The 21,684-nt window shown below is 42.9% G+C and overlaps 1 protein-coding gene across 2 annotated transcripts; it reads right to left on the bottom strand.

The window, feature by feature from the left end:
• Positions 1-150: 150 nt before the first annotated feature.
• On the bottom strand, positions 151-20,256 carry NOBOX (NOBOX oogenesis homeobox). 2 transcript variants are annotated; one of them, XM_072129636.1, is made up of 9 exons: positions 19,905-20,256; positions 14,432-14,929; positions 11,582-11,688; positions 10,505-10,713; positions 9,164-9,264; positions 5,082-5,301; positions 4,522-4,784; positions 1,443-1,643; positions 151-343 (listed from the first exon to the last, which is right to left on the bottom strand). In XM_072129636.1, the coding sequence occupies exons 1-9, from the start codon at positions 20,011-20,013 to the stop codon at positions 312-314; spliced, it is 1,740 nt and encodes a 579-aa protein (XP_071985737.1). In that variant the 5' UTR covers positions 20,014-20,256; the 3' UTR covers positions 151-311. The 2 variants fall into 2 exon arrangements, with proteins under 2 accessions (XP_071985737.1, XP_071985736.1); XM_072129635.1 differs by having other exon boundaries at positions 1,443-1,646; positions 19,905-20,255.
• Between the last annotated feature and the right edge of the window lie 1,428 nt (positions 20,257-21,684).

Here is a 21,684-nt window from a genome sequence, read left to right as displayed (position 1 = left end):
AAACTTTTACTATCTTTTTAACTAGCTCTGTGTGTCCCGAAAAAAAAATGTTAAGGTGGCACGGCAGTTCTGGTGACTCTCTTCCCCCCGCATGTGAACAGGTCTTTATATTACAGAAGAGAAACATCAAGAGCAGATTTTTGTCAAAACTTCAACAAAATGAGTCTTTATTGAGATGCCAAACAAAACACAAACTAAAGCATCAAACAGTTCTGATCCGACAGCGAACCAAAGAGGAAAACGAGAAAAAGCGCTCTCATGTATATGGCGCTCAGTACGCACCAAGGTAACCGTCTACATCTACAGGGAGGTCACAGGGAGGGGGAGGGGGCATTGTCCAGACCTGAAAGAAAGAAAAAGACTGTCATTCTGGGGGCACTATGACTGATCCCTGACTATAGTTGTCATTATAGGTCTCTCTGGTTGCTCCCCGACTGTGGTGGCACTTTGACTAGTAAATGACTATGGGGGCACTCTGACTGCCATTATGTACTCACAATGGGTGATCCCTGCCCGGTCTGTCTGGTTGGTACCCAAATTGTCGAGGCGCTGACTGTCATTGTATGTTCTCTCTGGTGGATTTCCAACTGTGGGGGGTATTCTGGCTGTCATTATGGGGCCACTTATTAGTAACCAACTATGGGGGTACTCTGGCTGTCATTATGGGGCCACTTTGATTAGTCACTGACTTTGGGGATACTCTGACTAGCTAGAGACACCTCAGAATGACAGCCAGAATGTCCCCACAGTAGATGTTCCCCCATAATGATAGCCAGAGTGCCCCCATAGTCAATGGCTACTACAAATGTCCCCATAATGACAGCCAGAGTACCCCCATCGTCAGTGGCTACTACAAATGTCCCCATAATGACAGCCAGAGTGCCCCCATCGTCAGTGGCTACTACAAATGTCCCCATAATGACAGCCAGAGTGCCCCCATAGTCAGTGGCTACTACAAATGTCCCCATAATGACAGCCAGAGTGCCCCCATAGTCAGTGGCTACTACAAATGTCCCCATAATGACAGCCAGAGTGCCCCCATAGTCAGTGGCTACTACAAATGTCCCCATAATGACAGCCAGAGTACCCCCATAGTCAGTGGCTACTACAAATGTCCCCATAATGACAGCCAGAGTACCCCCATAGTCAGTGGCTACTACAAATGTCCCCATAATGACAGCCAGAGTACCCCCATAATCAGTGGCTACTACAAATGTCCCCATAATGACAGCCAGAGTGCCCCCATAGTCAGTGGCTACTACAAATGTCCCCATAATGACAGTCAGAGACTACAGAAAACTGTGTAATGACAGCCAGTCTGTGGGGGCACTCTGCTGTTATTACATGTTCTCTGTGGCCGTCTCTGCCACCGTTTGAACACTGATGGCCAGAGTACCCCCACTATCTCTGGTTAGTCGGGGACCATGAGATTATTACATTACCACGTGGCTCATTCTGTGTCTCCTCCGTGGTCTCGGCAGTGGCTGCAGCTTTCTGAGGTGGCGGCTGGAGGTAAGCTTTGTAATGGGAGTACTGGGGCTGCTCCGGTATACTGCACACATTCCCTGGCTGGGGACGGGAGCAGGTATACGGCGCCCCCTGTAGGTACATATCATTCCATGGGGAGGGGTGAAAGAGTCCACCTGCTGGGAAGAGAGACAGAGGACACTGAGGCCACCGATTTCCAAAAACAGCGCCTCACATACACATACACAGGCTGTGTATGGAATTGCAGCTGAGCCGCATTCACTTCAGTGGTCCTGAACCCATGGGCAGCTCGGGTGCCATTTCTGGGAGAGAGCAGCGAAATTTTATTAATGGGATGCAGCTTTGGATGTGAATAGAGTAGAACAAGGTAAATAATTAGAGATCGGAGCGGGATAAGAAAAGCAAAGTACAGGAGGGAAGTAAAATCTGTAAAATTATTGTTATTGGAAAATATTTAATTATGTTAGTATGAAAATATTGTGGGAAATATTCAATGTTTAGGATTCTTCAAAGGTTTTATATAAATAAAGTTCAGTTTGATCAAAGGTGATAATGAATGTGGTGCACTGGGGCATGTCCTCACAATGCTGTGCTCTGTGCTCACTGCACGGTGCTGCTCGTTGGTCCTTTCCTTTTGTCAGGAGTAACTTCTACCCAGAGAAGAAAGAAGGGGCAGCACAATGCAGAGCGTTAAGAGAACAGCAGTGTGAGGACCCGAGAAGCTACAATCCTGGAATATAAATCCATATTTCACAGTTCTGCTGCTACTAACAACATAAAGCTATGATTACACATCCCTTCAAGAGGAATACAGAATGCTGTCTGCAGAGAGTACAGAGCACAGCAGTGTAAGGAAACACCCACAATGAACTTTATGAAGCTTCCATCCTATAATATAAATCCATATTTCACAGTCCTGCTGCTATTTACAACATAAATAAAGCTATGATTACACATCCCTTCAATGGCAATACATAATACCGTCTGCAGAGAGCACAGCAGTGTGAGGAAACACCCACAATTAACTTTGTGAAGCTTCCATTCAATAATATAAATCCATATTTCACAGTCCTGCTGCTACTCACACCATATACAAAGGTCTAATCATACATCTCCCAGAGACAGTACATAACACTGGCTGCAGGGAACCTGTCAGCAGGTGTGACTAGTTTGTAATAGCCTGTATTGCCTTCATGTCTCTTCATGTAAATGAGGTTGTTTCCATACATGTACAGGAAGCAGAGGTGGTGGAAATGATAACATCAGTTATTTTTATGGAAGTTGTAGGTAACTTATGCATTTCCATGGATGTCTCCTAAGTAAAAGGAAACAATTCCATCTCCAGTTTCTCTCATGGCGTCTCCGGGGATGGCAGATGGGGTCTGTACATGTGATGGGACGATCAGACGGATCAGAACTCATCACAGAGGGGAATCCCCCGTCACTGTAGATCATTGTTCATCACAATCAGCTATTGTCTGGGACAGGAGAGGCGGAGGAGACACAAGGAGCACAACAAAGGGACATCCCATATGCAAGTGGAGGGGTTTTCCCAAAAACAAAACCTATCCCCTTGTCACTACAGTGTCACGAGTGTCAGGGGTCCCAGCGATGGTCACTGCCCCCCACCTCTGCTGGTCCCTTCCACCTACACTGAATATGTCTGCTTGAATAATCACTGGTGTCAGTGGTAACATATGGTATCTGTCAGTGAATGGATACATTCTTATATACATTACACCCAGAGGCATTAAATCTGTATTTATACCAATGATATCTGAGGGTTTGCCACAGTTGTATCCAATCTAAACACTTTTCATTTCTCTTACACAATCTGATACATTGTATTAATCTGAACAGCAGAGAGATTTGTGCTCTGCTTAAAGGGGTTTTCCCACAAAGACAATCAGTGGGAGTGTTAGTGCTGAGACCCCCACAGATCGCGAAAACGAGGGGTCCGACCGACCCCTTGTCGCTCCATAAGAGTAATGGAGGTGGCGGCAGCACATGACCATTCTGCTCCGTTAATCGCTTTGGAGCAGACGGAGATCCTGAGTGCGGCGCTCGGCAATTTCCGTTAGCTCCATAGAGATAAGTGGAGCAGAATGGTTATGCCCGGCCGTTTGCTCAATTAGTCTGAGGAGCGGCAAGGGGTCCGTCAGACCCCTAGTTTTCGCGATCTGCGGGGGTCTTAGTACTGAGACCCCCACTGATCAGCGAGTTAGACCCTATCCCGTGGATAGGGCCTAACTTGTCTTCGTGGGAAAACCCCTTTAAGTGGGATAAAAATTACAAACCAGTATAGGGGTATTCTAAAATAAGTTAAGATAAGACGTGCCCATTTTTTAGAGTAAAACCTTGGATTACGAGTAAACCAATCTACGAACGTTTCGGAAGAAAAGCTTGCACTTTACAAAAATTGTTACCTCGTTAAGCAAAATTTGTACATGCTTCTCTATAAAAATGTTATAACAGTATTGAAGGAAAAGGAAAAAAAAAGAAACTAGATGCTTTACTATATAGGACTATTTTTCAGTTGTGGAACAAATCATCTGCTTTTCAATGATTTCCAATGGGAAATCTTGCTTTGATATACGAGTGCATGGGATTACAAACACAATCCCAGAATAAATTGCGCTCATAATCCAAGGTTCTACAGTAATTGATTCTGGACAACCCCTTTAAGTTATCAGAATTAAGGGGTGGGTGGTAAATAGCAAAACTCATCATCCCCCATACCAGCCATGCACAGTCAAATTACCACACATCAATTTTACTAATTTTCATTTAAAAATTCAGATTTTGGAAAAACTGAATCTTTTGGAATTCGCCTCCTAAAACTCAGGTCAGACCTTAGACATGGGAACCAGCACCGGGGAATGTTGGACATGGTACAAGGAACATAGCAGTCTACTGAACGTTCATTAGACCCAAAATAAAGGGGTCACAGAACCCTTAATAGGAGGAACTAGGACTGGGACCGGGGTCATCAGGACCAGACTGAGAAGCCATCCATGGGGGTAATGGAGTTACCTGTGCCTGGCTGGAGCACGATGTGACTGGCGGGGTGCCCCTGCAGGTAGGGTCCTGGGTTGCCATACGCCAGCATGCCGGGGTTGTTGGCAGACATGGCCAGGAAAGCGGAGTCATCAGGAGAGGTCGGCGTGAGGCTGTGTACTGGGAGGTGCTGGAACTGGGGGTACTGCGGCACCTGGAATGGGCCCAGTGGGTTACTCTGATGGTAATACTGGGGAGCATATCTCATGGAGGCAGAAATGGGGTCTGGCATCGGGGACCTGCAGGCAGAGGAATAGGGAAACAAAAAAAACTAGTCTGTTTTTTAAATATTTGAAGGAAATTTACCCCCTTTAAGGTTCAAAGAATTTTCAAGAAATTTTTTATAAAACAATGGTACACAATATAGGCCATTTTCTCAATTTACCAAGCTCTTTTCCTCCTTCTCCTCCTAAAGTGACTAAAATCTGCTGAATCCATCTTGCTAGCACAAGACAGACTGCAATTCAGAGGGATCAGGTTACATAGCAATCTACATAGACAACTAAGAATAACAGATAGAGGAGGGAATGACATACTCCTGAATATTATACGTGAACATGTCAGCGTCGACGGACAGGGGCGGAGTGCAGGTGCTTTCCGGTGTATCCAGCAACACGGGAACCATGTGACTACTGGAATTAAATGTCATGGTCATGGGAAGCCCAGCACGCCTTATGGGTGGTGGGCTGTGGAACGTGGGTGGGTACTCCTGGGACGGCGGACGGCGGACAACCCCCGGGGACCCGAGACCTGACCCTGTAAAACAAAAAGGAAAATTGTATATTATTACTATCAGAATAAATTCCCTACAGTCCTGAATTTTCACAGACAGGATTTTTCTTAAAGTGGGAGTACCCGGCTGGGTGGTGAAGCATTTTGGGGAGTAATGTGGTAACTTCATACAGGGTCATTACTAGCAGTGGGCGGAGGATGCCTAGGGCACTGGCTATTTGGAACAGAGGACTTGAGAAGAGTCACTTTTTTAGCTGAGATGAGTCACTATTAAAAGATGGAGTGGGAGTAGGACTTCAGAAGTCCCTATCTTTGGCTCTGCAGCACCTTAAAAACCCTGCATTCGATATTAAAGAGAACCCATGAGGCAAAATAACCCCCCTAAACTAAATATATTTTCATAAAGTGTCATTAGAAAGCATTGCCTCTATCCCTTCATTGTCCCTCTACTTGCCTGAGCAATGAGGTCCTAAAGCTGCATGCAAATGACCTGTGAAATGTCCAATTAATCATTATCATATTCAAGCTGTCCCGCTTATTCATGAGTGGGAGGCACAGCCACACCCCCAGTGCTTGACTGACAGCCTGTATAATGGTGTAAGGTATAATGGTGTAATGGCTCCTCCATGTGCTTCCTGGTGCTGGTGGCCCCTACAGCCTGTGTGTGTGTGTATAAAAGAGATACAACAGCACCAGGCAGCCGTGTTATAGCAGAACATGTCAGGTACTTGTGTAGCTGATGTCTGTGTCTCTGTGTATTAGGAGGATTAGCAGCATGTCAGCAGGTAAAGCACAGACACCAGCAATGCTTTACTATACATTACACACAGACATGAGCAGGGGAGGAGAGGGGAGGGGTAACAGGCGTGACATCACTGCCTCTGACCAGGTGACCAACCTCATTTACATAATAAAGAAAATATGATTTTACAATGATTAATGTATGAATTGACTAGATAAAGGCTGGGATGGGATCCTTGTTAGCTGCTCCAACAGGTAGTGGTGACGGGACTAGTGACAGAGACCTGATGACAGGTGTCCTTTAAAGGGAACCTGTCATCAGGAGCCCTTTTTCTGGTTCCCTTATGTCCCTATAGAGAAAAGGATACACATTGCTTAAGTATTTTTATAATAAAACTAGCTTTTTCCTATAAAAAGAAAAGTTAGATGAAAGTTTAGTGTCCCATGGAAGTGGCCACTGAGGATTGGTTCCCCTTCTAACCACTCCTCACTGGCCACTCCCATGGGGCATGGGACACTGCTCATGAGATAAAAAGGGTAAAATTGAATCAAATTTTTCTTTTTATCAGAAAAAGACAATTTTATTATAAAAACATTTTTGCAATGTGCACGCTTTTCTCTATGGGGACATGGGGGAGTCAGAAAAAGGGCTGCTGGTGACAGGTTCCCTTTAAAGATAAGAATCTCATCTTTCAGATCACATCAGGCTTGTGGTTCTCGGTGCTAAAGAAGGAGAGATCCATTTATTTAAAAACATAGTTGGAAATGTGAGCAGCAGATGAATATTCCGTTTATGCTTGTATCTCAGAGTCTATATATCACAGAACAGGATTCTGGGAGGATGAGATTCTTAGCTGTAACACAATACCAAAATCAAGGGTCTAGGTGCTACAGAGACCATGATAGCGGTAGTCATTGCCTATGAAACCGAATTTGGCAATAACAGTTTTTAAAACTTTTTTTTTTTTTTTTTTTACTATATTGATATTATTATATATACATACATTTGGTACCTCGCAGATAGTGACTTTTTTCATCTTACCTGCACAGCTAAAGCCATAAATAAGTGAAAATCAATTGGGTTTTTTTTAGCTTTTCAGTACAATGCAGAGAATATTTGCTGGCTGCATGTGGTTACATGACTAAGGCCAACAAGCCAAAATGTGTCCATCTGTTGCGATGTATCCACACACATGATGTGCTGAGTTTTTTTTTAAAGAATAAAGGAACAGAACATTATTTGCCATCACCGAGTGCTGGATTTTCATTCTCTTCTCTTTGTATGTGGTTACAATATTACGAGCAGCACGAAGTCACAGCGCCACCACCTGGACAATCTGGAAATTACATCTCGCAAGCCAATCACCTGCCACACTCATACAATACAGTACAACTTTATTGATCCCATTGGGGAAATTTCTTTGCACAAGCGGACTGAGCATGACATGACATTTAGGGACATTAGCGCGGACACATACCAGGAGAAAGGAACACTAGAAAGGAATTCAAGGGACTATATAGCCTGGTTAAGTTGGAACAAGGTTCGGTCCACGACTTATTGGTACCAATCGACTAATTAAACAGTTCATTGATTTAGAGATAAAGAAGTTGCAAAACCTCTAAGTCTGGCAGTTCATCTGGCGGTAACGAGTGCTGCTACTACTTAGGCCGGCGGCACACGTGGCGTTTTGAACCTGTTTTTGGGTCTTTTTTAAGCAGTCCGTTGAAAAACGCATTCATTTTTTGAAAACTTTCAAAATGCCATGTGTTCCGCCGGCCTTAGTTGTTCGGCTAAGATTGGGAACATGGGGCGTGATTTGTATCCTATTAATGTTGCAAATTTGTGTAGGAAACTATCTAGATTGACCCGAACTGACCTAGGGGTAAACCGATTGTGCATTGGGCTCTCTTGATAATCTCCCCAATCTTGTTTTCTTCCCTCTTTTTGATTGATCTTCCCAAACAAACCTCAGCAAAAAAAGATGATGCCCCCAATTGTGGTTTCTTAGAATATTCTCAGGATCTTTTAAGAGATGTGAAAGGATTTCAGTTTCCAGAGAAATAGACGATGCCTTTAACAATACCATATAAATGTTTGCCACCAAATCCGGTTATCCTCATTGAGGGCACCTAGGTATCTGTAGGTATGGACCTGCTCAATGGTCTGGCATTTGATGGTGATGGGTTCCAGCGTTGTTTTATTTTTCAGTAGATCAATGATCATTTCTTTGTATTAAATGTGGAGAAAACCAAAGTTATTGTCATCACTCCATTCAACAAAGGAGTTCACGATTCCTCTGTAACGGCTATTGCAGAGGTAGTCAGGGGCGAAACTTAATTCTCTGCTGCCTGTGGTGAGCTACACAATGGCACCCCCCTCTGCCCTATCCAGTAGATGTATATTAGGTTATATTTTAGTAAGTGGGTTCTCCATGCAGTGTCTCACAAGAATGTTTATATTTTTAAGTGGCAGGTCCCGCTTTGTGGGTGCTGAATGCACTCCTCATGCTGCCCACCATCTTGCTGCAGGCGGTGCTGCCTGAGGTAAGTGGCTCAACTCACCTCATGGATGGTGCACCCTTGATTGTGCCATAGCATTTATCCAGTAGATATGTATTAGGTTATTTTTTTAGCAAGTGGTGCTTCATGCATTGTCTCACTCCCATATCGGGTGTGAAGAGACATTATTATTATGTATCAAGTCCTGCTTTATAGGAGCTGATTGCACTCCGGATGCTGCCCTCCGATCTTGCTTTTGGTGGTGCTGCCTGAGGCAAGAGGCTCAACTCGTCTTGTGGTAGATGCACCACTGGGTAGAGTCAGGAAACAATCAGAAAGTTACATGTATCCCCCACACTCTTCATGGATTTAACAGGACCCTAAGCTTTGGGGCGATGCCAAGCATGGCGTTTTTGGTCCATTTTTAACCATGCATTTTCAGTCCGTTTAAAAATGCATGCGTTTTTGAAAATGCATGCATTTTTGAACGTTTTCAATACGTTTGGCTGCTTACAAGCTGTTTATCTATTAAAATAATTGGGAAAATGGACAAAAACTGATGCGTTTTTAAATGGACTGAAAACGCATGCTTAAAAACTGACCAAAACACCAATGTGGCATCACCTATACACTGCTGGACACCCACCTGAACCGCTGCTGTTTGACGTGCAGGAGGAGCCGCCATGCTGGGAAGAGACCTCAACAGACTGAGACCTCTGAAGAAGTGCACTGGGTACCAGAGACAACCTAGAAGAGAAAGATATGTGAGAGGAGATGCCCCCGCAGAACAGAGTATTTCAGGAGACCAATGTGCAATTGTTGGGAAGAAGTGACCTCTCGCTATGAGGATGATATGGAGGACAGGGCTTTAGAAGATGTACAAAACTAGAGGAAAAATTGAGAGGTCGAGTAATGGAAGGAGCAGCCTCCTAAGGGGCACAGAGTATTTCAACAGGGGAGTGCAGTGTGGAGGTCAATCCTGCAACCACTATCTATAAAATATCAGAGCAGTGACGGTCCACCAATTCAATCGGTAATGGTGCAAAGTAAATTAAAGTCCCTTGGCTGCAAAACCAAACACAGCCACCATACAAGGTGGGGCGCTGTTCTCAGAGAAGAGTGAAAATAATAGAATTGCTCATCTCAATGCTGTGTTCTCCAGCACTGAACAATAAGTATCTACCACAATAACATTGTAACCTGTCACCAAGTATTACCCCACTAAACTACTAGCCCTCTCAGATAGGTTATGAAACATCCTTTCCAGAATTCCTTCTTTTATGTGAAATATCACCCACTTACCTATAAAAAATCTCCTCCAAAGTCAGGCACATGTGACTCTTCTCACCTCATTTTCTCATAAGATGAGTCAAGTTTAGTGGTTGCAGAAGCCCCTGGCAGGTGGAAATTCTAGAAGGGACATTTCATCCCTCACCTGAGGAGTCTAGTAGTTTAGTGGGGTTAAAACAGCTGACAGGTTCCCTTTAAAAACAATCTAACATCAAATCCATCACGATAAACCAGAGACACTTACTCAAAATTCCAGGCACTGTGACTGTGGTAACCTTCTTATATTTGCTATCCATGACCTCCTTCCTTCTAAAATCTATGTTTAAAACTATGCTAATAAGTATGAGCATGTAACCCGAGCACCTCCGTGTAGCTTCACAGGATGATACACTGTGCAGAAGCACTTCCCTCTCCAACTGTGTAAGATTACATGAGGCCAGAAAAATGTGCTGAGAGAGCAGGGGAAGGGGGAAACCTCTGGCTCATTATTATAATTTTAAAAGTTGATTTTAGATGAAAGGAGACCATGAATAACAAATGTAAGAAGGTTTCCACAGTCACGGTGCATGAATCTATGATTAAGTGTCCTTGAAGGATTTTGATGGTAGATTTCCTTTAATAAAAAGAGAAGAGTAAAAGGTAGGGGATATATTCCACAGCAGCACAGAGTATTTCAGACACCACTTAGCTTCCTCACCCATTCCTGACCCCAGATAGTTGACCATAGGGGTGATGTCCGGCACTGGCTGCTAGGGATACAGCCTCCGGCCTGGAAAGTGCAGAAGACATCCGGATGTCGCTCTCGGGATGAGACATCCCCGCGCATCCAGGGACCGGCTTCTTGCTCCCTTTTACGGAGGTTTTCTCAATTTTGCGCCACTTGGCGCGTCGGTTCTGAAACCAAACCTGAAACGGAGGCAGAAATAAAAGAAACAATCTCATCCCCATGCACCTCCTGTCTACTTGGGGCACTATATCCAATGGGATGATTTTGGAATGGGGAGAAAACCAAAAACAGGCAGAACCCAAACCCAGAACCACAATGTTGCCAGACGTCAGGGAAAGCTGGGTCACAACACTGTATGAGCTGTAATGGACCTAGTGTCTGCAACCTAACTTTACCAAGAAAAGAATAAAAGGCAACCTATCAGCAAGTTTGGGGGCCCACAACAGAAGCTTGTCCCTTAGGACTAGGGTCACCATGGTCCCAAACATGGTGACCCTAGTCCTGTTACTTGCTCCATTCACCTGTATATTTAGAAGTCTTGTTGGATCAGAGAAGAGTCATGACTATTCTCCAGCAGATCTTGGCGCATGCGCGGTGCACAGTTGCAACCGGTAAGTGAACACCTTTACTGCACCTGTGCAATGAGGCCAAGTGTACACATTGCCAAAACATGCAACAGGGGCAAATAGCGGGATTGGGGTCGTCCTGTTTAGGGCTTGGAACCCCAGGAGCTTAGAGACTTGCTGCTTGTTCAGTGGCTGGATGCAGGATGTATGATTAGGACCCCAAACCATCATCTGAACCTTCTGACAAGTGTAGCTATGCTTCTCAATAGGAAAACTGTACTAGCAGATCAGACTACACAGTCTGAATGTAGCCTGTTGCTATGGGAGACACATAGGCTAGAGAAGTATTTATAGATGTGCAACTAAACCGGGTGGAAAAAAAATGGATTCGTGGAAATTCAGGAGGAGCCTTGCACCACCCCACCCACACACCACAAATGAATGCTGGTTTCTTTCGTGGTTGAGTAATAATGATTGTTACCATTATCCTCTGTGGGGTGACCCCAATGATTTCAGCAATTTCTTTTCTCTTCTCACTATCAGGGTAATGATCCTCCATGAATAATCTCTCCAGTTCCTGCAGCTGGTCTACAAGATCGGTCCGTGGTATAGGGAGAATGATAGAGAAGAGACATGAGTGGAACACATACAGTATAGCAGTGCAAGTATGTATAGGGGCAGTATTATAGTAGTTATATTCCTGTACATAGGGAGCAGTATTATAGTAGTTATATTCTTGTACATAGGGGGCAGTATTATAGTAGTTATATTCTTGTACATAGGGGCAGTATTATAGTAGTTATATTCTTGTACATAGGGGGCAGTATTATAGTAGTTATATTCTTGTACATAGGGGGCAGTATTATAGTAGTTATATTCTTGTACATAGGGGCAGTATTATAGTAGTTATATTCCTGTACATAGGGGGCAGTATTATAGTAGTTATATTCTTGTACATAGGGAGCAGTATTATAGTAGTTATATTCTTGTACATAGGGGGCAGTATTATAGTAGTTATATTCTTGTACATAGGGGGCAGTATTATAGTAGTTATATTCTTGTACATAGGGGGCAGTATTATAGTAGTTATATTCTTGTACATAGGGGGCAGTGTTATAGTAGTTATATTCTTGTACATAGGGGGCAGTATTATTGTAGTTATATTCCTGTACATAGGGGGCAGTATTATAGTAGTTCTATCCTTGTACATAGGGGGCAGTATTATAGTAGTTATATTCTTGTACATAGGGGGCAGTATTATAGTAGTTATATTCCTGTACATATGGGGCAGTATTATCGTAGTTATATTCTTGTACATAGGGGGGCAGTATTATAGTAGTTATATTCTTGTACATAGGGAGCAGTATTATAGTAGTTATATTCTTGTACATAGGGGGCAGTATTATAGTAGTTATATTCTTGTACATAGCGGGCAGTATTATAGCAGTTATATTCTTATACATAGGGAGCAGTATTATAGTAGTTATATTCTTGTACATAGGATCAGTATTATAGTAGTTATATTCCTATACATAGGGGGCAGTATTATTGTAGTTATATTCCTGTACATAGGGGGAAGTATTATAGTAGTTATATTCCTGTACATAGGGGGCAGTATTATAGTAGTTATATTCTTGTACATAGGGGGCAGTATTATTGTAGTTCTATTCCTGTACATAGGGGGCAGTATTATAGTAGTTATATCCTTGTACATAGGGAGCAGCATTATAGTAGTTATAGTCTTGTACATAGGGAGCAGTATTATAGTAGTTATATTCTTGTAGCTAGGGGGCAGTATTATAGTAGTTATATTCTTGTACATGGGGGCAGTATTATAGTAGTTATATTCTTGTACATAGGGGGGCAGTATTATAGTAGTTATATTCTTGTACATGGGGGCAGTATTATAGTAGTTATATTCTTGTACATAGGGGGGCAGTATTATAGTAGTTATATTCTTGTACATAGGGGGCAGTATTATAGTAGTTATATTCTTGTACATGGGGGCAGTATTATAGTAGTTATATTCTTGTACATAGGGGGGCAGTATTATAGTAGTTATATTCTTGTACATGGGGGCAGTATTATAGTAGTTATATTCTTGTACATAGGGGGGCAGTATTATAGTAGTTATATTCTTGTACATAGGGGGCAGTATTATAGTAGTTATATTCTTTTACATAGGGGCAGTATTATAGTAGTTATATTCTTGTACATAGGGGGCAGTATTATAGTAGTTATATTCATGTATATAGGAGAAGTATTATAGTAGTTATATTCTTTTACATAGGGGCAGTATTATAGTAGTTATATTCTTGTACATAGGGGGCAGTATTATAGTAGTTATAATGTTGTACATAGGGGGCAGTATTATAGTAGTTATATTCTTGTACATAGGGAGCAGTATTATAGTAGTTATATTCTTGTACATAGGGGCAGTATTATAGTAGTTATATTCTTTTACATAGGGGCAGTATTATAGTAGTTATATTCTTGTACATAGGGGGCAGTATTATAGTAGTTATATTCATGTATATAGGAGAAGTATTATAGTAGTTATATTCTTGTACATAGGGGGCAGTATTATAGTAGTTATAATGTTGTACATAGGGGGCAGTATTATAGTAGTTATATTCTTGTACATAGGGAGCAGTATTATAGTAGTTATATTCTTGTACATAGGGGCAGTATTATAGTAGTTATATTCTTTTACATAGGGGCAGTATTATAGTAGTTATATTCTTGTACATAGGGGGCAGTATTATAGTAGTTATATTCATGTATATAGGAGAAGTATTATAGTAGTTATATTCTTGTACATAGGGGGCAGTATTATAGTAGTTATAATGTTGTACATAGGGGGCAGTATTATAGTAGTTATATTCTTGTACATAGGGAGCAGTATTATAGTAGTTATGTTGTACATAGGGGGCAGTATTATAGTAGTTATATTCTTGTACATAGGGGGCAGTATTATAGTAGTTATATTCTTGTACATAGGGGCAGTATTATAGTAGTTATATTGTTGTACATAGGGGGCAGTATTATAGTAGTTATATTCATGTATATAGGAGAAGTATTATAGTAGTTATATTCTTGTACATAGGGGGCAGTATTATAGTAGTTATATTCTTTTACATAGGGGCAGTATTATAGTAGTTATAATGTTGTACATAGGGGGCAGTATTATAGTAGTTATATTCTTGTACATAGGGGGCAGTATTATAGTAGTTATATTCTTGTACATAGGGGGCAGTATTATAGTAGTTATATTCTTGTACATAGGCAGTGTGAAGTAAGACTTTTTTCACATTTACGTTTCAGATCTCACCCATGTTGTATAGAGTACGACTCTTCTTTCTGCTTGGTGCGGCCATTTCATCACTACTTTCTGCGGGGCACCTGGTCTTTGGTTGTTCTCCTCCTGGTCCTGTATCATATATAAAGGCCTGCATCCTACATGTTGATGCACAGCGGGCAGAACGTCGGGGGTTGGGAGCCGTTGCGGGGAAGCTGCCCCCCATCTTGAGGTTGACTGTCTGGAACTGCCCCCTATTAGTAAAGTATCGGGGCTCCTGAGGAGCCTCTGCGCTGTAGTTACCATAACAGGCGGCTGAGGAGGCGTCAGATAGAGGGCCGCATACGGTGAGGAGGCTGAGCTGGCAGCGCCCGCTATCAGGTGCTGGGCGCTCAGGGGCGCTGAGGTTGAGCTCTCCGGGGTCTGAACTCTCCAGGTCATCTTTCTGTCTGGGTACAATCACAGCATTATACTCGGAGGACTCTTCTCCTTCCTGCTCTGTGCACAGCAGAGACAGCTCTTCCTTTGACTCTGTGAACATAGAAAACTATGGTGTTGATATTGTCTTAAAGGGATAGTCTAGGAATGACAAATTACACCTTATTACTTGAATAGGGAAAAGTTTGACCCTTTGAAGCCTCCGTGATCATGCCTCCATTCTCCACCCTATGCTGTGCCCGGTCGGGGCAAAAAAATCCACCATATTTTTGCGGCAGCATTTTGAAGGGGATCATCTGCTAAAATACAGCTGCATCACATGGCTGTTCCCAATCTATACTGACACAAATACAACTATACTGATCTGGTACAGATCCCATTTTTGTTAACACAGTGTTCACAAATGCGTTAACATTAGCGTTTAGCAAATGCAAGTGTTAACAGCTGTTAAATTAGGCAAATCTCAGCCATTGCTATGTGTTTTAAAACGCATGTGTAAGGGTGATGTCACACATGGCGTTTTTGGTCCGTTTTTAAACATCCATTTTCAGTCCGTTTTTGGCAGTTTACCATGCGTTTGGCTGCTTACAACCTGTTTATCTATTAAGATAATTGGAAAAAAACGACCAAAAACGCCACGTGTGCCATCACCCTAAGGGTGATGGCACACGTGGCGTTTTGAACTTGTTTTTGGCCACGTTTCAAGCAGTCCGTCATAAACCACATGTGTAAAAGAAACGCATACGTTTTTTTTGAAAACGCATCCATTTTTGACAGGTTTGACCAATTATATTAATTCAAACCTGTCAAAAGCGGATGCGTTTTTTGACGGACTGCTTAAAAACGGGCCAAAAACGCGTTCAAAACGCCACGTGTGTCATCACCCTAAGACGCAACGTTTGACTGCACCCAATAACATACAAGTACAAGAGAAACCCCTAAAAAGTTACCCCATTTGAAAACTAAACCCCTTAAGGAATATAGCAAGACTATTTTTGGGGTGGCTTTACCTCATTGATTACATTTAATTAACATTTTGGGGGAATGGTAAACGTATGCGTTTTTAAAGGGACTGAAAATGCATGCTCCAAAACGGACCAAAAAAGCCCCATGTGGCATCACCCTAAAAATGTTTTTTGAGACAATAGTCACTTGTTTTCGCAATGCCGTCACCTGCGAGGCGAAAATTTTGGATGTTTTGTTAATTGAGCTGGATTAGGGATTATTTTTTTTGCGTGATGAGTTGTCATGTAAGTGACTTTTTGATCACTTTTTATAGGTTTTTTTGCTTGGTTAGAGACACAAAAAAACTAATTTTTGGCTTCTTTTTAAAAAATTTTACGGTGTTCGCCGTACGGGTGATTTTGTTGTACAGGTTGTTACGGACATGACAATATCTTATAAGTACTGTTTGTGTGGTGAATTTCACTTTGTAGGAGTCCAATCATTTATGAGGCACTTAGGCAACTTTTATTACTTTATTTTTTATTTGTAAAAAATTTCTTCCCCATATATTTTATTGTCCCACTCTGTAATACAGTAATACAACTACAACTAATACACTGCCATACTGATGTATTAGAGTGGTCAGCCTATGCAGATCCTGTCACTCAGTAGCTGAAGACGGTCCGGGAGTCCTCCACCAGACCCAGGGGCTCCCATCAGCATCCGAACCCGGCACACGCTTGAGGTCGGAACTGGTGAGGAAGCCCTATAGACAACGCAGTCATGCTTAACCTCAGCGAATAAAGGGTTGAACAGCCGAGACCGCGGCTATCGCAATCCGCGCTGTCACCTCAGGAGCCCGGCTGTTGCATACAGTGACAGCAGATAAGGCCGGTGGCACGTGTGGCGTATTGAACCCGCTTTTGGGCCGTTTTTAAGCAGTCAGTTTTTTGAAAAGGCATCCGTTTTTGACTGGTTTTACCAATTAGCTTAATAAAACGGGTCAAAAACGGACGCATTTTTTAACAGGCTGCTTAAAAATGGGCCAAAAACAGGTTCAAAACATCACGTGTGCCACCGGCCTAAGGGTGAAGACACACATGGCGTTTTTAGGCCGTTTTTAGTTAGTGCGTTTTCAGATCGTAAAAAAACGCATGCGTTAAAAAACATGCATGCGTTTTTCAAAAACGCATGCATATTTTAACGCATGAGTTTTTTACGATCTGAAAACAGATCGTATTAAAAACACATGCATTAAAAACGCATCCGTTTTTAAAAAGCGCATGCATTTTTTACAATATATAAAAATGGCCTAAAAACGCCACGTGCGGTCACACGGTCCATTTTTAAATGGACTAAAAACGTGCCAAGAAGACCGGCGCCACACGTGGCGCTTTTGTCTGCGCTTGCAAACGCAAACAAAGTCGCGCCCACCGGGGCGGGCCTCGGCCCGATCGCATTGGCGTTTCTATGGAAACGCCTGCGATCGGGAACGAGCTGCCGGTGTTTCGTGTTAAATTGACACAAAACACCACGGTACATGTGGCACCAGCCTAAGGGTGAAGACACACATGGCGTTTTTGGGCCGTTTTTACTAAGTGCGTTTTCAGATCGTTAAAAACGCATGCGTTAAAAAACGCATGCGTTTTTTGAAAACGCATGCGTTTTTGTCCGTTTTTCATTGCGCAATTTAGGAAAACGAACAAAAACGCATGCGTTTTTAAAAAACGGACGCGTTTTTTAACGCATGCGTTTTTAACGATCTGAAAACGCACTTAGTAAAAACGGCCCAAAAACGCCATGCGTGTCTTCACCCTAACTCACAGGGGGCAGGTCCCTGTCTGATCGCATATGTGTTTTCAGAGAAACGCATGCGAACGGATTCTCGATCACATGCGTTTCCCTGGAGACCCACCGCCTGTGCGTTAGCGTTGCGTTATGAACGCAATGCTAGCGGAATCAGTTAAGCCCAAAACAAAAGGTCACAAAAATGAGACACACATTTCCAGCCTGTGTTTCAAAACGCAACCGTTTCGAAAAGCGCAATGTAAACGCATCTCAAAAGCGCAGACAAACAGAACAAACGGGAGAAAACGCCAAGTTAAGACACTTTAACCTAAAATAAATTGAAAAAGACGATATGCAAATATGATGCGTTTTTCAAGGATGCAAAAACCCAATGTAAAAAACACAACAAAGCGTCAGGTGTGTCACCGGCCTTAAGATAAATGTCCCCCGATGTAATTAGGTAAATCTCCTCTCCTCAGTTGCGTTATTGCATTTCAAAAAGCAATGCAAACGCCACGTGTGCCATCACCCTCAGGGCGCGTTCACACGTTGCGTTTTGGTTGCCTTTTCATTGCGTTTTAAAACGCATTACAACAGCTGAGGAGAGGTGATTTGCCAAATTACATTGCTATTTACATATGTTAACACACATTAACCAAACACATGCGTTAATGCATTGTTGCATTTCCAATGCGTTTTGTAAACGCAAATGTTAACAGTAACATAATTAGGCAAATCACCTCATCTCAGATGTTGTAATGCGTTTTAAAACGCAATGAAAACGCAACCAAAGTGCAACGTGTGAACACGCCCTCAGGGCGCGTTGACATGATGGGGGACATTTACTTAAAGTGTCTGTGTCTGCATTGGCTTTGTTACCGACCTGCTCTCGAAAAGAAGATGCACATTTAATATTGTGGAGCTGTGCAGAGACATTTCTGGCGCCGAGACCATTTTCTGTCCCTGGGACCAAAATCTGTCCCGAGCACCAGAAATGTTTCCAACAGTCCCTGCTAGACCAGTTTTCTTTTGGTCTACTTTCCGCCAGTTTACACCGCCCAAAAATGGCTGCGACACATATTAATTGTGTCTGAGTTTCCACTCCGCCAAAGCCACGCCCCTTTTCGGAGAAGAGTCGGAGCAGGCGGAAAAATTCATTTTAGCTGGCGCCGCCAGCTAATAAATAGGTCTGAGAGCAGAACATGTGGTGAGAGCGCCACAAAACTGGCGGAAATGCCATAGTAAATGTCCCCCGACATTTACTATGCATTGTAAACGCATTGTTGACGCATTGTAAAGACTTCAACCTTGATCACATGCTGAAGTAACATTGGGGGACATTTACTATGGCGTTTCCGCCAGTTTTGTGGCGCTCTCACCGCATCTTCTGCTCTCAGACCTATTTATTAGCTGGCGGCGACAGAAAAAATGACTTTTTACGCCTGCTCCGACTCTTCTCCGAAAAGGGGCGTGGCTTTGGCGGAGTGGAAACTCAGACACAATTAATATGTGTCGCAGCCATTTTTGGGCGGTGTAAACTGACGGAAAGTAGACCAAAAGAAAACTGGTCTAGCAGGGACTGTTGGACACATTTCTGGTGCTCGGGACAGATTTTGGTCCCAGGGACAGAAAATGGTCTCGGCGCCAGAAATTTATCTGCACAGCTCTACAATATTAAATGTGTATCTTCTTTCTGAGAGCAGGTCGGTAACAAAGCCAATGCAGACACCGACACTGTAAGTAAATGTCCCCCATTGCGTTTCAGTAAATGCAACGGAAACGCAATGTGACCTCAGCATGTGATCCAGGCTGTAGCCTTTGGAATGCATCAAAAACCGCGACGCATCGTGTGAACGCAGCCCTAGGCAGCCATTACACATTGCATTTCTGACGCTTTTCTGCCAAGTTTTTGTTGCGTTTTGAAACGCATTCTGAAAACCGCATGCGTTCTGGTGAAAACACACGCGCGCTTTTATAGGTGGTGTTTTTTCTTGATGCGTTGCAAAAACGCCATATGTTACCGCACCCTTTGGGGTGCGTTAAAACTGCGCAGGAAAACATTTTGTGCCACTCTGGTGCAGTTTTTTTTTTATTTTACAGGTGACACAAATATAGTTACAATGTTTTTAAATAATCCATGAATTTTGATGCATTAATTTATAGGGGTCATACAGTAAATACTAAATATCTGCACATGTGTCCAGCGCAGAGCAGCGCATGCACAGCCTGAGCCCCTCTCCCCATTACTGCCCCCTCCCTCATCTACTATTATCGCTCCCCATAATAAGCAATAATGAGCAATACAGGTAATGATGCTGATAATTGATGGAATTACCCAGATCACAGGGCTGCACGCTCTCCCTCTTCACCTCCAGCCCTCCTCCTCCTCCTTCCTCTTCATCCATCTTTTCCATGTCTTCAGCTCTTTGCAGGTTTGTCTTCATTTTGCACTAATCTGAAACTTTGCACAAACTTTTTAGAGTCTTCCATTCTCTCCAGGGGGGGAGACAGTTCATCAGCTCTTCCTGTGTGTATGCTATACCTGTAGGTGATACAGTGTAATCATCTTATATCTCACAATCCTGGAGAGGAGAGAGACTGACAGTAGCTGACAATCTAGTGCACAGTCCTGGAGGTCACAGACATTCACCTCCCTAGTGGTGCAGATGGTTTGGTCCAAGGTAAAGCAGCCCAGGTGATGGAGTGACCTCATTAGAGCAGATGAGGGGGGGGGGGGGGGGGGCACTGATGGGGATAAGGGAAGATAATGGATTGCAATGCACAATAAAAAGTTAATCAAATGAATTTTGTAGTAAATAGAAGAGACAGGAGCAACCTGGGGCAATATGAGGCGGTGCAGCAGCTGCAGCAGTAGGCAAAAGTAGTTTTCCAACTGTACATTTCTTAGGGTGATGCAACACATGGCGCTTTGAACCCCTTTTTGGTCCGTTTTTAATCAGTCCGTCCAAAAACGCATCCTTTTTTTGACAGGTTTTACCAATTATCTTAATTAAAACTGATCAAAAACGGACCAAAAACGGGTTCAAAACGCCATGTGTGCCACCAACCTGAGGGTGGTGACACACATGGCGTTTTTAGGCCGTTTTTAGTACTGCGTTTTCAGATCGGAAAAAGGGGAAGCGTTTTTGACAGGTTTGATCAATTATCTTAATTCAAACTGGTGAAAAACGCATGCGTTTTTTCCCGATCTGAAAACACACTACTAAAAACAGTCCAAAAACAGCCTAAAAACGCATACGTGTGGCACCACCCTTAAACTGCTTTGAAGTTGCAGTTTTTTTGCAATTTTGCGACAATCTTAGGGCTCATTCGCACTCGTATTGTTTTTCACATACACAGTTTTTTCAGTGATTTTTCACGGATGCGTTACTGAGCCATTGCGGTAACAGGCATTTTTAAATAGTTTTTTTTGGGCACGTTCACATGATGCGTCTCGCTTTTTGATGCGTCTTGGACACAGTACAACGGCTTCAGCCTGGATCACATGCTGAGGTAACTTTGCGTTTCCATTGCATTTACTAAAACTGAATATTGAATCCTGCGGGCGCCTTCCCACGTTCCGTTTGCATATGAGTTTCATTGGAAACCCCCCTCCCACCTGCGTTTCGGATGCTTTTAAAAACACGAAGAAAACAGCACGTGGAAAGGCACCCTTTGGAATGCGTCAAAAATCGAGACGCAATGTATCGAGTTCAGTTTTTGACCAAGGTCACGCCTCTCACTCACGTTACCGATCACATGTGTTTCTCTGGAAACACATATGCGTTTGGGCCGAGGCCCGCCTCCTGTGCGCCAGCGTCACGTTATTATCATTAAGAAGTACAATTCCGCCTCTATTTTCACTCCACTCCTGGTTTGGGCATCAAAAGCTGCATTTGAAAAACTGAACGTGAGCTGAGGAGAGGGGATTGGACTAATTACATTACTCGTAACTTTTGCGTTTACAAAGCACAATGTAAATGCAATGTTAACGCACATATTAACGCCAATTTAACACAACCATTAAGTACATGCATGCATTAACATCACGTTTACGATGCGTTTTGTTAACAATAATGTAATTCAGCAAATCACTTCGCCTCAGCCTTTGTAAT

This window comes from Engystomops pustulosus, chromosome 11 (assembly GCF_040894005.1).
Source record: "Engystomops pustulosus chromosome 11, aEngPut4.maternal, whole genome shotgun sequence".
NCBI classification, from domain to species: Eukaryota; Metazoa; Chordata; class Amphibia; order Anura; family Leptodactylidae; genus Engystomops; species Engystomops pustulosus.
The sequence above is the reverse complement of the archived record's forward strand: the minus strand, read 5'-3'. Positions and strand labels throughout refer to the sequence as shown.